This window comes from Anser brachyrhynchus, assembly GCF_964034855.1.
Source record: "Anser brachyrhynchus genome assembly, chromosome: 14".
Taxonomy (NCBI): domain Eukaryota; kingdom Metazoa; phylum Chordata; class Aves; order Anseriformes; family Anatidae; genus Anser; species Anser brachyrhynchus.
In genome coordinates this window covers 16,060,443-16,077,216 of record NC_137709.1, presented here as the reverse complement: position 1 = coordinate 16,077,216, position 16,774 = coordinate 16,060,443, and the positions used below count along the sequence as shown (strand labels likewise).

Here is a 16,774-nt window from a genome sequence, read left to right as displayed (position 1 = left end):
GTTGACATCAAATTTTCAGCATGTTTTAAATATAAACTGATGTAACTTCTGCTACTTTCCATTTAATAAAGTAAAGCAAAATATGTATATGCTGAGTTACAGATCTCTTCTCACTGAAATTAACAGAATTAGCATTATATCCTATAGTTTTACAATGGAAGATTCCCTAGAATTAAGCAGTTATAGAAAAAGCAATTGGGTGTCTATAATCTGTAATCTGATATAATCTAATCTGATAACAGTACAGGAAAAATAATGGTAATGTGCCTTTTCTTGTTTCAAAAAAAAATAGAAAAGATGCTTGAGACTTAAGACAGAATATCACTGCATAGGGGTTAGAAACATGAAATGGAGGTAGGCATTGCTCACTATGCAACATTGTTAATGGATAGTTGAATTGGGGGGGAGGGGGGAGGGAATATGGGGCACATGTTTTTAGTTCCAACGCATCTTTTTGTTGGCTTATTTGAAAGCTACGGATAAAATTGCATTTTGTTGCTGCTTGTCTTTGATCATTTTAATTGATTCTTTATCATATAGCCAATCCATATGCATCTTAATTGAGTCCTGTGCATGTGTGATTTTTTTTTTTCCAAAATAAGTCAGAAATATGGATTTGGAATGAGAAAGCCTTCCCTATTTAGTGAATAGATGATCAGAGTCAAGGTCACTTTTTGGAGGTTGAGATGGCAACGTTTGCGTAAAGGAAATGCTATGTGAGCGCTGTACCATAGCAAATATGAAGTTGATTTAACCAGGTGTGCATTCATTGTTTCTGCATTGTACTTCTACAGAGATGGTTAAGAGCCAGAAGCCTGAAGGATGTATATATGTGCTGTTGTACTATTGCATAAGTAGCTAGAAGGGCGAACGGGAAATGAGAACCCCAGCAAAATCTATGCTGATGACTAACCATTAGACTGGAGTTGCAGCTCTCCTTAATTCAAATCTAGAGGGGCCTGTAGAGATTATCTGTTCTATGATTTTTCATTGGAATCCTTTGATAAAGAATTTTATAACTGTTTTTTTTTGTTTACAGGCTGAGAAAAAAGTAAATCAAAATTCGTCAGGCCCATGCTTAATTTCAAACAGTGGTTCATATCCTTTATACAAAGATTTAACTACATACGAAATACCAAATTTTGTGGATGCACTTAAGTGACTCCTGAAACTGTAAATACTTTTATACTGCAAGAAACTTTGTTAAAATGAAGTGAAGGCAGTCTTTATTAAAATCTGATTATTTCCCTATTTCTTTTAATCTTTTCATCTTCTGTACATAGAGTGTTTGATAAGTAGAGTTTGTCTTTCATCATCAGTATTTATATTTCTAGTTACCATGACATTCCTAAAATCCTTATTACGTTAGTACATGGAAAGTTTTAGGCATGAGATCCTTTGTTAAGGGAAATACTTATACAGGAAAATTAGGGTAATTTAAAATATTTGCCTTCTGCTTGAGACTGCATCTATTTATTAAACTTTTATAGTCACAGTTTCCCCTACTATAATAATTTTTTGTCAACACTTCTGAGATAAAACACTGTATGTTTGAAGTATTCTAGCAAGGTGTTTATAGTGTATCTGATTTCTTAAGCCAAATGTTTCTGTTGAGATTCAATGGGAGCCTTCCTAAAAAATGTGTGTGGAACACACACCTAGGTTTTAATTATTTATTTTCTATATTTTAGTGCTTCGGATAAAGATGTTTTAAAATGTGAGAAAAGATGTCATTCCAATGTGAACAAATAACAGTGAATCAAAAAGGTGATGTTTGCTCTTTTTGGACTTGCTCCTATTTTTGTAGTCCTGTGACTAAAAATTACAAGGTTATTACAGACAATGTTTCATAGGGCTACTGCTACTGGTTCCTTACCTGAATTAAGTAACTTCACTCCAGGTTAGGAAAAAAAGAGAAATTAAAAAATTTATGGGTTCAGAATGAAAAGCAGGTATGCACACTGCAAAATGTACTTCAACGTCTTCAGCTTACTGATTTGGACAGTGGTGAGAAAGGCAGTCCGATGTCATTAAGCTATAGGACTGTGTTTCTCTCTAGTCAGTGAAACCCAGATTAAGAAGGATTTTGGGGAAAGGTTCCTGACCACTTACAAAAGTTATTACAGTAAATTGGATAGGCACTATGCCTGATTAAACACATTGCCATGCATGTATTTGCTTTGAAGCCTAAAGCTGTTCCAAAGTTCACTTTGCTTGATTAGGACATGTGGAGGTCTCCTGAAGTCACCAGAGTCAAACTGCATCCATCCTCAGGTGTGAGAGGATCCTTCCGCTGATGTTTTGATGCTGCAAGGTGTTCATTTGTTAGAAAGCCATGAATTAGATAGTTGAGTATTATGTTATAAAAATCCTCTGCCGTTTGAGTGAGGACAGTGCTTCTCACTTTCTGCTCTAAACTGTTGAAATCTTTCTGTGCAGTGTGAAAAAGCTGTCGTGTACTGCTTGGTTTCACAGCTCCGAACACATCGTTGTGTACAGCCTGACTGTTAGGTGTTTCTGATGTTCTGCAACCCTCAGAACGGGTAACGTTTCAACTATTTGTAAGTAGTGAGAAAAGGTGTACTATACCCAATTGGAATTACTGGAAACAGGCAGACAACAGTAACAAAAGTTCTAATTTTATTTGTACTTTGAGGGTAAATAGTGCTAGTCTTCAGAACAAACTTACATTCTGGTAATTTTCCCTTCAACTTTTCTAAGATAATTAATAACCTCAATAGAAAACAGAAAAGTAGAATTTCCTTGACATCTATTTGATATATTCTGAGGTGCTATTCACATGAGCTGTTAGGACACACGGTATTTTCCGTGTTGCAAAGAAAGAGCAAATTGCACAAAACTGTAGCAAATTGTCCTTTAGATTTCACAGGTAGAGATCCAAGATTTTGTTTGTTTGTTTGTTTGTCTTGTTATTGGAAATTCTTTCTGCCTGATCTTTGTTTTTAATACTGTTATGTCTGCTTTTCCCTGTTTTTCTTTGTTTTGTTGTTAACTGAAGCAAATAGCATGACAATACATAGTTTTGCACCTTTTCACCCAACACGAACCAGTGACTAAAGGGGATTCATCCAATGTATCGATCATATACTTCTAGTGCAGCTGATGTGGGGTGATTTCTGGATTTCTTGGCTGTGTCTCCAGCTCACTTAGTTACTGCATTTCTCTTCCCCAGAGAAATAGTCCTAGCAAACAGTCCCGTTACAACTAACAGCATCCTGCCTATCGCAGCGTGCTTTAAGAACTCTGTCAAATACAGATGCAGACAACGAAGTTAAAAGCTTTGCTGGTGCTACTGATGTCTTTGACAGAGAAATGGAAAAGAAATACTCTTTCTGTAAGCAGAGGCTTAAGTATTTGTTTAGAGAGTTGAGGTTATTTCTAGCGAGGCTAGGGGAGGAACAGAGCTATTAGTTACCTGACAGCAAATATTGTTTGTATAAAGCGAGCATTGCATTAAGAGTCCTTCCACTTTAACATTTCTTCCAAGTACAGGTTAAATACTTCAGGCTTTCTGGGAGGTGAAATGGTGAAGACTTCCCTAGTAGATCAAAATCAGTTTTTAAGATGTATTTAAATGTCAAGGCAGCTGGCTGTGTGCTTAGGGTTAGGAATTTTTTTTCTTCACTACTTAGGCAGATAAAGAAGTAACAGAGAAAATGTTGTGAATCAACATTTTTACCTCTGTAGCTCTTATTAGTTCTTTGTACAGTTGGAACAATTAAAAATTGGGAAATCAAATGATATTAATAATGAGGCTTGTGTAAAGGATGCAGAATGGATATCTAGTTCTTTAGGATTAGATATGTTTACAAAATATGTTTTATGTAGTGAAATATACAACTTCTATTCTGCATCTGCCAAAACGACTCAGCATGTGCAAATACTCATAATGTATTGTTTATTTATTTTAATTTATTTTACATGTGTTCTCTATATGGTAGAATATTGCTTCTGTGTTCTAGACACTTTTTTCATCCTTTACATTTCAAGTACACACTTGAACTCCATAAATAACAAAATGTGAGATGCATTTGTTTTAATATTCAAATATCCTTTTGTTGTTGTTGTTACTTCTAAATTATACTTTACTGTCATGAAGATTTAGGATTCCTGCAAGCCAGAAGGGGTATGAGAAGCATAGAGTGCATGTTATCAAAACTTTTTCCATTCCATACTATCCCAGAATACTTCTTGTAAACTTCATTTTAATTCAGCACTTTCATTTGATTTTTCTTTGGGATAACTGAGGTGTTTGGACTCTGCAGTCTGAAACCATGCAGTATAAGACCATTTATTGGAATCCATGCAAAGAAGACTTTAGGAAAATCAGCTGCAAAATATAATGCATCTGTCTATAAAGTTCTTTTTGACCTGAAGGGATTCCAAAGTTCTGTATCAAGGTAAGGGATAGATGCTTGTAGAGCTAACTAATCTGTTATGCACTAATGGAGGAAGATAATACGTATTTACATTAAGGCTCATATTTATTCTTCTGAGAGAGACAATCTGCACACTTATACAGGAACTGCATTTGCATACCTGAAAGTTAATTGCTAAATTATAAATTCTATACAGACATCAATATCTGATGAACAGCAAGTAATTATATCGTAATAATGCCTGAGAAAACTGGTATACGCTGCCCTAAGAATCATGAATTACAAAGCTCTAAAATTGAAAAGTTCATCGATAATTCAGGTTGGTAGGGGTTTGAGGTGGTTGTCTAGTCCAACCTCTTCCTCAGATGGGGTTGTGAGGACTAGTTATGATGTCAGACATCACTTGGTCCATAGTTTTTAAGGCAGATATCCTACAGCCCCCTTTACTGTGCATTAGGTAGGCTGTTACTCACCATTCAGCACCATAGCTAAGCATCTGTAGCATACTGAGCAACACAAGTAGTATCCAATATCTGCTTTTCCTCAGTAGAGTGCCTTTCTTGTGTCTGCACGTGCGTGTGCACACATCCCATTCCCTCACACTGAATTCAAGTACTATTAGAAATACCCATGTAACCTCCTGTTAAATAGTACTGGGATGAGGGAAACGGTTCTGTTTGGTCACTGGAAATGCTGTCTTGGCTCGCTAGTGCACTTTGGTTCACTTCTAATCCTCCGCAGAGTAATAGCAAAGCTATTTTAGGAGTTTACTAGAACTCCTTTAATATACAGAAATTGAATGTGTATTTGGGGCAGAAAGTGGATCTGTGATTTTTTTTTTATACGTAAATTCTTATTTATAGAGTGATAGAATTTATTTCATAGTTTTGAGTTGGCAGCTTAAGATCTCCAGCTCCTACAAAGATAAGATTAGCTTTTGTCAGCTTAGCAGGGCTCTCAACCCTGGTTTCTATCCCTGTACCTTAGGCACTTAAATATCCTGAGCCTACCAGATAAGAAGTAAGGCCTTGAACATGATTTTGTATTTCTTTAGGAAGCCATTGATGAGAGAATTAAAATAGTATTTGATACACCTGTTCTTGTGAAGAAGTGCTTCAGTATTTGCTTAGCTGAATTTGGTGTAAGCCCCTATATATTGTGTTGCTGTAGTCAAGGTGAATATGAGGGAGGTCAAATTATCATCCTGATATGAAATGGAGTGGTACAGTCCCTCAGAAGTGATTGATAGCACATCCCCTATGTGCCCTGTGTGGGGAATTTCTGAAGTAAGTCAAAGTATTCTGAAGTTAATGACTGAACTGAGAACTGTGAGTGTCTTCCCTGAGAATCCCAAAGTGCATTAGGTCTAGAATACTAGGTTAGTTTTAGTAGGTCTTTGTAAAAATGTTTGGAAATGGAAAATCTGATACCAGTGGTATTTGGCTAGAATGGATACATCCAAGTTTGCTGCCTTGTTGAATGTTTAGGCTAATGCCAGGCTGATGGAAGGAAATCCCAGTGTCTAAGTGGTTCGTTGAAGCACTGGTTATCAATGCAGAAAGGTCTGTAAAACCACCACCAGCAGTTTATAATCTAAGTTATTACAACCACCTGGTGTTTTCACTATGCTTGGTAGTCAGTTAACACACAGAAACCAGAAAAAAAAATATATATTGTCTGAAGAACAACCAATATGGTAATTTAAATATTACATAAAGGGTCCAGGTACAGCACATTGCTATGAACCTTGAGGCTGTACATTAGCTGACTGAAATCCACATAATTCTGTTGAATTTGGCAGAGTTTTGTCAACGTGAAACAATTACGTCCTGGCCCTCAGCTTATATGATGGCGAAGGATGAAGGGTGAACCCTGTCAATGAAGAAGGATTCAGTCCCAAGAAATCTAGCCACTTCAGATTTAATGGCTAGTTTTGTCACATTACAGTCTCACAGCTTTTCTCAGGTAGATAAACTTTGCAATAGTTGCACTATTCCCTGCATTTAACATTGCTAATGCTAAGGCCTGCCTAGTAGCAGCTTTCATGTTCCTCCCAGCTTACCTGTTGGTGGGTTTCTTCTCAGTGATTCTCTCTGAGCATTTCTTCTGAAGACACTGGAATCTGAAATCTTGCCTTATTACCATTTTGTGTGAGGCCCTTGTTGTTTGCAAATGCTAGAAATACTTTTATTGTTACTGAAACTGACTTAGGGACCTAGAATCAGCTGTAAATGTGTGAGCGCAGCAGAGGAGAGTATTTTGTGCTTAATTACGAATAGTCTGGAGTTTTAGGACTACATAAGGCCTAAAGAATCCCTATATGTGGTTACTGGTAATGTATCCTAACAGAAATTGTCTGATTTAACCTAGGTTGGCACTTGAATTCCCTGCCTCTGCACTGAGATTTTGTTGCAACAGAAGAACAATGTTGCTTAAAATATTTTCTGAGCAGTAAAGCACCGTGATTGTGAGTCTCCTTTAGGAGAAAATCTGGATGGCATTTGTGTCTGGAGACAAGCTAACCAATGACAGTGCAATCTCCCCTGCTGACCCATCAAGGCACTCGTAGAGAAAAATTGGATCTGCATCACTGGAGGGTTTTCAATCAAATGAGCGAGCTGGGAGTACAGAGCTTTGGTAGTAACAAGCAATCCTGCCCTTTTCAGGGCTGATCTTGCACTTTTTTATATCAGCAGTGTCTTAGATTTTAAATATTTTAAATAAGGGCCTACCTTTGTAGCCTCCCAATGTCTACCGGGATTTTAGAAGTTCCTGTCTGAGCAGGTGAAGGGTAGGGCTTACCTCTAGTTTTCTACAGGCTGCATTCACAACTTCATTAAATCATGTTCAAATTTGGATAAGCCTGGCACTGTGCCATCCCCAGTGGAAAGCTCAGTCTGGCTGGGAGTACAGAATGGAGTAACAGCATCCTTTGTTGTTGTCCGGGCTTTGTATGAAAACTGCATAAAGGAAAGTGAAACTGTAAAATCCCTGAGAACCACGACTTGCTTTTCTTCAGGGTTCAAACCCAAAGATTCCTCAGTAAGATGAGTATGATTCTGAGTTCATACGTTGTTTTAGCTGTTAAAAATTGCAAAATTACAGATTTCTGTTGTTTCCTGCCTGAAGCAAGTAAAAAATAGGTCATTCATGTTGAATTTTATAAATTTCAGTTAGCCAAATGAAACAGACCTTTTGAAATGTAATACCTGGCATTTGGTGGCACGGTATCAAAAATCCTTCTGCTAAGTACAGTTATGAGTTAAGAATCACGTTGCATTTTCTTCTCTTTATTTGTTCCTATAGCACAGAGAGGACAGTGCAGGTAAAGACAATATAACTGTAACACAACTTTGTGTGTCGGTGTGTATGTTGTTTTCAAAGCTTTGTAGTTAATAAGTATGTATAAAAGCATACCAACACTTTACCGAAACATTTTTCATAGAAGTTTGATTACATGCTCTGTACAAATACAGTGTTGCAACATATTTCAAAAAAATAATTTAAAAAATCTTAAATATTAAGCAATTGAGATGTATAAAAACTGTACAAATACATGGCAGCCACATATTTCTAATAAAAAGCAAATTACAGTGTGTGTGAGGACGTTGAGTAGCAATTACTGTGTGAATCCTAACTTTTATGAATGAATGACTCAAAATCCTTGCCATAGTACTGAGATTAACGTAGGGATTTTAACTATTACATTTTAATTAGGTTATCTGCTCTTTTAAATATGAGGTCAATATTTTGCTTGTTACTCTTCAGTTGACTGAATTTACACATCCCGTCTGTTAGGTCATTTTATCGTTACGCTGCACATATATAGATGTTAGTTTAGAGATAAACCTAACTTGAGAAGGCTTCTTTCTCTAGAAATGATACTACATTTTACAAAGGGTGATACCAAACCCTTGTACCCCATATCAGAAACATTAATGCAATAAAAAATTATAGATATGGTACTTGTTTTACGAATACAATTTCATCCAGTGTTATATTCCAAATGGATTTTGTTATGGTAAGATTAATTCGAAAGACCCAGTTATCTTAAGTACAAATTTTACTGCATTTTTATGTAGCTTTTTTTTTGGATATATGAATATGAGCTGAATGTGAATCTTGTTTGAAAAGAGTACATTGTATAATTAGAATAAGCTGCTAGGGTCATGTTTTAGCTCTTGTTCAGAATCATGCAAATAATATTCTCAGGCGATGACAAATCCATGCAGCTCTTCTGTAGCTTTTCGGCTGCAGCAGTGTCCTTCTGCGCACCATGTGTTTTGTTCTACTACCTTGCTTGTGCTGGTTCACATTTGAAATTATTTTCACGTGATCATCTGTTAAGTAACCGTAAGCAGAGTTAGTTTCTGAGACAAAATATGATGCATCTTCTGTGTTACAGGTATTAGTTAGCAGGGCATGCAGACAGCACGCTGCTGTCTCACTGTGCTGGTGCCATCCGCCCTTTTTTGTCTCTTCAGAAAGATGCAAGTAACTTCACTTTAGACGTGCTTTTTAGTATCAGTGGTTCCCCTTTGTGAGAAGTTTACTTCTCTTCTTCTAAAATCATACATCTTTTTTTTTCATGTTTTCTTGTTTTGTTTGGAAACCTGGATGTTCTCCCAGTCCCTGTCCTTAAACGTGAAAGAAGTTGCATAGGAATATAGTAAATAGATGCAATTTAGAGGGAAATTCTGTTATGGTATACATATCCCAGGCAACTTAAGGAACCTTTCTTAACATCATAATTGCCTGCACTGTAAGTATTAGTGTGGAAGAAATCGAGATTGAGGATTCTTGAAACTTACTTGTTGACCTCTGCATTTTTTGTCAGTTTCTTCAATAAATAAAATTGTAGCTAGCCCATTCTTCGTTAGTTTTAACTCAGCTGAGTAGTGAAATCAGAGTTTTTATTACCCATAAAAGGCTGGATTAGTTCTGGGTTAGAGTTAGAGCACTCTCACAGTTTGTCAGTCTCTGCAGCTGTCCTGCTTTGAAGACAGAGCTAGTACTTCTGTAGGTTCCTTAGCCTGTACTGCCCAGATTCACTCAGAGGAGCCTCACGTCACACTCAACCAATAATATATTGCATTGGCAAGTGTTTAGGGTTTGAGTTTATTTTTGTTTAAATATAATGATGTAGAAAATAACTTGTTTGTTCCTACCATAATGCTGCGTGTCATTTTTTCCCCTTTCTTTGGCTTGAACTAAGCCCTGTAGGCTTTGGAACTGAAGGATTAAAAATAACAATAGCAAATAAAAAGCTGCTTTTTTTTCCCTCGATATTGCTAGATACCTCGTTCTATGTACCTCATTTATTATTTGCTAGATAGCCATAGGCATAGCAGCAACTCACAGAAGGAATGAACAGAAAAATATGAAAACAGTGATTATCCTCTAAAGTACAAATTAAACAGGCTTATTAGCATTACTGCTTTTATGTAATTTCTCTGTATTCCATAGGTACGATCATATCTGAGACTACTTTCATTTACTACAGATCTGTATTTAACAGCTGTAATGAGGAAGAGGAGGATTTAAATTTCTCATGTTCCCCTTGAAACTGATGTTGTGCATCGTGTGTACACTGTGCTGTACACCATAGTCTTTGCTGCAGGGCATCTCCACCCACAGGATACCTGCTCCATCATCCATTCAAGTCAGTGGAAAGACTACATTGACTGCCACTGGACTTTGGATCAGGATGTGGAAAATGGATTTAGACAAACAAGAGATATTATATTTCAGACTAATGGCTGTACTGTATGTGTACTAAATGGGAAAAAGTATAGGGAATCCATTCAATCCACTTGAGTTATTGTTTGGAGGAGGCAGCCATGGCTGATAGCTTTAGATCAGAAGGACTCAGAAGATGCAGCCTCTTGATTTACATTTAATTTTCCATGTACAGACTGAATTGTGACTAAAATCATTGTCCTCTTCTATAACTGGTTATTAGATACGCTTGGAGAAGAGAATTGTTAACCTCTTTCCTCTCTCTCTCCTGTTCCCCTTTTTCCTATCCATGTTGCCCCTTCTTTTCCTTCTTTTCAAGTGATTGGCTCCACTGTGAGTTCTGATGATTATAAAGAGAATTAAGATTTAGACCGAAAACACAAATTAATTGGACAGCATGCCTTTGTACTTTGATTTGCTTAAAATGTTTGTTTTGGAGTTTTTAAGTAGTTTATGCAAAAGAAAACCTATATGTGCCTGAGTAGCTGTGTATGTGTGTAATTGTGTACCTGGAGTTGATTAGTATCAGTGGAATGAAAAGGAACTCTCTGTGGAATTTATCCAAAACTGGATTAAAATTTTTCGTGTACTGTCTAGATACTGGAAATTAATTTGCCGAGTTCAAAAATGAATTAATCACCTTACTATTTAGTCCCTGGATAGTTTCATTGTAGATAAAACTACAAGTACTTTCTCATAAATATATCCAGCACTATCACTTTCTTACAAACAAGCACTGTCCACATTGATTTTGTTTACTATTCATAATGATTCTGCTGAGTTTCTTGTTAAATTCAGCTTTTCATAAATCTCATATAAATTTTGAAAATATGAAACTATGGCAATAGACAGAGCTTACATAGGCCTGGTGGAAGCAGTAGACTTAATTTTGCTCACAGTGAGCTCGGTAACAGCAATGTTTGTTATTTTCTAGGCTCACTATATTTTTCTCACTCTTCAATTGTTGATATGAAAAACAGTAACACTTTAATTTCTATTTTTATAGCACCTTCTAGGCCCCATCATGGACTGTGGCTATGTGGAGCTCTACAAACAGATAACAGAATCTAGTGTTTAAGTACACTTGGGCTTTGGAATTGCAAAGGCTTTCAGATGGGAGCTTGCTTTTCCTGTTATGTCTAACCAGAGGTCTTGAACTTTTTTGACCCTTTTCTGTAGTGAATATTAATACTAAGAAATTAGATGAAAGAAATAACTGTATATATATATATATATAGTTGGCTGCAGAGTTTGAAGTTCAGAAAACAGAAACAAAAAGTCCTTTTCATGTTGAGATGTTCTCATTTCTCATAGGGTTTTGTGTAATAGTGTCATCTTCTGCTACTACATTATTTACTTAGCATCCATGGTAGATCCTCTTCCTGTTAGTAACAGACACATTCAAGAGATGCAAATCTAATCTATTCCTATGACAAAAAAATCAACTATTTTCTGGCAAAGAAACACTTTTTTTTTCCCCTCACGCTACAGTCCTCTCATGTTGTTATCATTACCGAGTATTTGTTTGTGCTACATATCAACAAAAGTTCCTTCCATTGTAATGTGCTGTCATCATATATGCATTGTAATGGATAACCCGTGGAATTATAAGTGAAGGGTTTTAACTTGTTGGAAAACGGTGTATGTAGTGGACAAGGGTCCCTAAGAACTGGCATATATTTGCTGAATCTTTGCTTATGAAATTTTATAGTTTCAGAGTTGTCTTTGAGCCCTTGTGATTCATGAGTCAGCATCCTTATGCTACATACCATCATAGATGCGGTATATTAACTTCCAAAGAAATGGGGTTTTTTTGAACTATAATCAAGTTAAGAATATAACAACCTCTTCAACCAAAGAGAAGCACTGGGAAATCCATTAATGAGTTTGTTGTGTTATTCCATTTTAGTAGGCTAGTTGGGCAGAAAAAAAAAAAAAAAAAAGGTAGTAAATTCAGGCATTGAACACTAGCCCTGATGTTCTGAATCTGTAAGATTATGGAGATTGTTTTGTGCAGTAAGGATGCTAAAAAGGATCTTATTTAAAAAAACCACCTGTTTACATCATTCTCTGTTAGATCCAGAGATATAATGCCTTTAATTTCTCCCTTCCCTTACCCCCTTGACCATGAATGCTGGGCATTTTGTGTCCATGGCGTGGACAGGAATGGATTTTAGTGTTTTGATTTTGAAATCCTCTCTTACTCTGATCCTCCCTCACAATGCTAGTCACATATTCCTGACAGTACGTTGGAAAAAGAACTGAATTTTATCTTGCCATTTTAATTCCAAATGCATATGTTTGTGTATGTACGCTGACCAGTCCCACGGGCAGGTGGGGACTGAAGGGGAAGGGAGAGTGCGTTAGTGCTTCGCCTCCAGCCGCAGCAGCCTGTGCAGAGATGCTGCTAGGAAAGCGAGACACTTGAACTGCTGTTGCCCGTACAGTGCCTGTGCTGTGAATAAATAGGCTGTCAATCTAGCACTTTAAACAAGCACTTTCTTCTTTTTTAAGCTAGCATTTTGACATTTTCCATTAAGCACACTGTAATAGAAAAGATGAGTAGAATTTTTCTACACACTAGGAATAGCAACCTGTCTGCTTAGCATGGAGGACCCCTTTCTGTGCTGTGACTGAGAGTGTTATACCGTGGTGAATTGCTTCTCAAGGTTAGATTTCGATAGTTCTTCCCTCTGTGACTGCCTTACTCTCTCTTTGCCTGCCTTACTCTGTGAGTAAATTCGTAAGACAAGTGGGAGGTAAGACACTGCTCAGTGTGAATGAAAGCAGGCTTTAACAAAGCACTTAGTGTTAGCATACATTTAGTGCATCACGTGTTTCCAGCAAAGGTCGTGTACCCAGCAGTGAGCACCAAGCGTTTGTTGAGACTCCTGAGGCTCTTGGTTAGGTGCTTTGTTAGCTTGTCTGCTGTCAAAATGCACTGCAGTGCACGAAGGCCTGTTAGCCACATGCAATGCCGTGTGTGCTGAGGGTACTCGTCTGTACTAACTGCTGTGCACATGGGCATGGAGGAGGTTCTACACAGAGACATTCAGACTTCAAAAGTGTACTGCCTAAATATAAACTTTTTAAACAATAGTATTTGTTTAGTAGATTATAATGGAAATCTGTTGTCTATTTAGTTAACAGGTCATTAGGACAAATTTGGGTCTAATGGATCATAATACTTACGTAAATATTTGCTTGAAAACAAGCATATACAGACATGCACAGCACATGTATACAAACACACCTCCATTGTTTTCCCTTACTGTTTCATACAAAATACCTCAATTGTTCCCTCTTACTTAAAGCTGTTCTTTAAGTCAACACATCCATTAACTTAATAATTTTGTAAGGAAGAAATTATTGTCAGAATACTTGGATCATACTGTAGTTTGTTGCTGCCTTTTTTTTTTCCTTCCTTCTGATATTTACGTTACTGAAACACAAAGTCTGTCTTTGGAAGCCAGTTAAATAAACGACAGAGGTAGCATAGTGTTTCCTAGCAACACCATGTCTATACCAGTGATGCTTGCTTCCCTCTTTAAGCTAAAAGCAAAGTCATGTCCATTAATCCCCAGCTGAACATAAACTTCTCAGAGATTTTGCTAGCTCCCTACTGTTCATGTTTTCATCTTGCTCATATGATGCAAAGTAAACTGCTTCTGTGATTTAATTCTCTTCAGTGCTCCGGTATAAAGCCAACCTTGTGTGTATATTCACAATTACTGTTTGTTTTTCATTTAAAAGGAAAAATTTGTCCTACAGTATGATGCCTCCCCTCAGACGTTATCTTTTGGTCATTCAAACAACCTAACAAACCAAAGAGATAAAGTAAATGACTTGAAAATATATTTCCTGTGTTGCAAAATAAGTACATTTTTTATAGCTAAGATATGTAATGCCAAAATAGCCTTTCTTTTAAGTGAAAGGGGCACTGGGTTTTTTTAATACACAATAGCAGCACTGAAATAAAACTTCTAGGACTTGTTTCTGTCTGCTGATAGCTTTCTCTGTAAAATGAACTAAATGGCCTTGGCCCTGCTCAGAGAGACCTCATGTCTTACTTGGCAGAGATTGGGAGATTGAGCTGCTGTGCCAGTGCTGCAAGTGCTACAAACTCAGGCACCTGGTAGGACAATGTGCAGAGATTTGGTTGCTGTTGCCTATGGAGAACCTTTTCGGTGTGACAGCTGAGGTTTCAGTCTGACACCTTCCACCAGCTCAGCATTCTTTTTTTTGGAAAAAAAAAAAAAAGTAAAGGAAACTTTCAGAATTATACTGAAAAGTCCATGTGGCCGTGGACTATTTAATCCTATTAAAGTTTAATTATTCACTATGAATTTATCAGGTAGTAAGCCAGCTAGGTAAAGTAAGAGTGAATATTTACCTCTTGTGACACCAGTTGTGAATAGCAGGGATACGAGGCAGCTTGCTTTCTCACAAGGGAGCCTCCTGTGGCACTGTGGAAACCAGTACAGGGTCAGAGGGACTTCTCTCTAACATCACCTGGTTATGGCCAAGGCTGCTAGGAGGAGCAGGAAGAGACCAAACTCAAAGCTTTGGCTTTCTGAACAGGTTTATAGAAATGCTCTTACAGGCAGCCGAAATTAGTGATTTCTGGAAGGCTGCTCAACCTTTCAGCACCAGGTGTGTTAGTTTGACACTTGCTCCTATTCCTGGTTACCTGCAGAGGCTAAGGGGCGCAGAGGTGACTTCCTGTCATCTTGGTCTTTCTCCAGTACTGCACATCTGCAGCTGTGCTGCTCAGACAAAGAGAACATATTTATTTGCTTTCTGGATATTTCCCACTGCTGCCTTCCTTGCTCATACCTGATGAAAAGATTATCCACACTCTGGTAGGGTGCCCATTAGTTCCTCGGTGCTTTTAAAATGCCTGGGGAAGGGAATGGAGTACTTAATTAATAGTCACAGCTTGAGGTCAGAGGCAAATACAAAGGATTAATCCAGCCAGTTGGTGACGCCTGAGAGGGCTGCACAGGTCCCTTCACATCTCGATGCTGGCCGTGACCCATTGCTGGTAGTAGAGGGGAGAATGGGAAAGCATGAAGCCTTGTGAGCTCTTTTGGATGACATTTTCTGCCCAAGACCAATAGCATGAGATTAATGATTCCATGTTCTGTGGTGGTAGTGTAGATACCCGACAGGTTTAGACTGTGTCTCCAAACCAGATGAAAGAGCTTGAGTGGTTGGGTTCCAACCTATGACAACAGTATGGCAACAGAGCCTTGTCATCCGTATAAAAAGGTGATATGAGAGGTCCGTTGCAGGACTCCAAAATCTTCTTTCACATCTATAGACAAACGAGAGATGCTTGCATGGATTGGATATGGTTGAAAGGTTACCAAGGCTTCATGTACCTTACAGGGTGGAATTGGGTTTTCTTGCTCTTTATTCATAGTGAATATTCAGGAAGACACAGTAGCACCTCCTGAGACTCATTCAGTTGTAGGAAAAATAAAAGGCAGTCAAGTTGTTCTCTTGCCTATGGACGTTCTGCTAGCGCATATAAGCACCTTAGCAAGTGAATATTTTTGTTTCCAGTTCAGTTCTTGCTATACAGTAACTCACATCACATCCATAGTCAATTCAAAACATGCATTTTCATGGGCTACCTCTTGTAGATATGCTATCTTTCCGAAAGTGTGAAAGGTTACGTTGTGAACTTAGCGTTAAATAAGAAGGGCTTTTAAAGTGACTGTTAAAGACGGAAAATATTTTCAGAACAATTTACTTAAACTTTGTGTTAGAGAAGCTCTGGAGAATTATTCAATGCATGACATAAAAGGCACGCTGAACGTTGACGGGCTTGTATAAGACGACTTTCTCCCTCATGTATGGATACAAACGCACAGTGGGAAAAACGTGACCTTGTCAGCAGACGATTATTTTTATCTACTGCCTTTAACTGATGATCTGAACATTTACAGGGTTCTTAAAACATTTATTGTGGCTGATAGTAGGCCTCAGCTTCTCTTTAGGCTTGAGTTGAGTCCCCACTTCCCTGGGGTTCCTCCTTCTCCACACACACTAGGGTTGTGGCTCTGGGGCTGGCAGAGCGTTTGCCCCACCGACAAGAGCCGGGCTTTTTGTTTGCACAGTAATATTGTCAGAAGTGTGAGTGTTAGTGGGAATAAGCATGTCTTGTACTTACCTTCCTCGTTTCTTCAACCAGATGGCTGCCCCGATCTGTGCAACGGCAATGGGAGATGCACGCTCGGCCAGAACAGCTGGCAGTGTGTCTGCCAGACCGGCTGGAGAGGGCCTGGATGCAACGTTGCCATGGAAACTTCCTGTGCCGATAACAAGGATAACGAGGGAGGTGAGCGAAAGTCTTCCAATTCCCAGTCCCTAAAGAGCAGAGGGTTGTCCATGCTTTCTTCCTGAGTCATTTTACTTCACAAGGAGTATGGCCGCCGTTATCGCCGAGCGCTGTTGTTCCGTTTCTTTTGAAACAAATGAGATTGGGAGTGCTGGGGCCTTGTGGAGAGACGTGGTGACCTACAGCGCCTGTGTGTGAAGCTTGCAGGCAGACTCGTTCCCAGCCTGAATTCCACAGGAGCCCATGGCATTTCATGGGTGCTGGGTACAGCCTGCAGATGAGAACTTTT

General features: G+C 38.1%; 1 protein-coding gene across 50 annotated transcripts in view; it reads left to right on the top strand.

Annotated features, from left to right (window-relative positions):
- TENM2 (teneurin transmembrane protein 2) overlaps nucleotides 1-16,774 on the top strand; it is a 1,469,731-nt gene that overhangs the window by 1,403,289 nt on the left and 49,668 nt on the right. For all 50 annotated transcript variants that reach the window (XM_080555516.1, XM_080555559.1, XM_080555513.1 and 47 more), the window contains one exon: nucleotides 16,339-16,485. In XM_080555516.1, coding sequence (XP_080411642.1) covers nucleotides 16,339-16,485 — 147 coding nt within the window. The remainder of the gene's footprint in view (nucleotides 1-16,338; nucleotides 16,486-16,774) is intronic.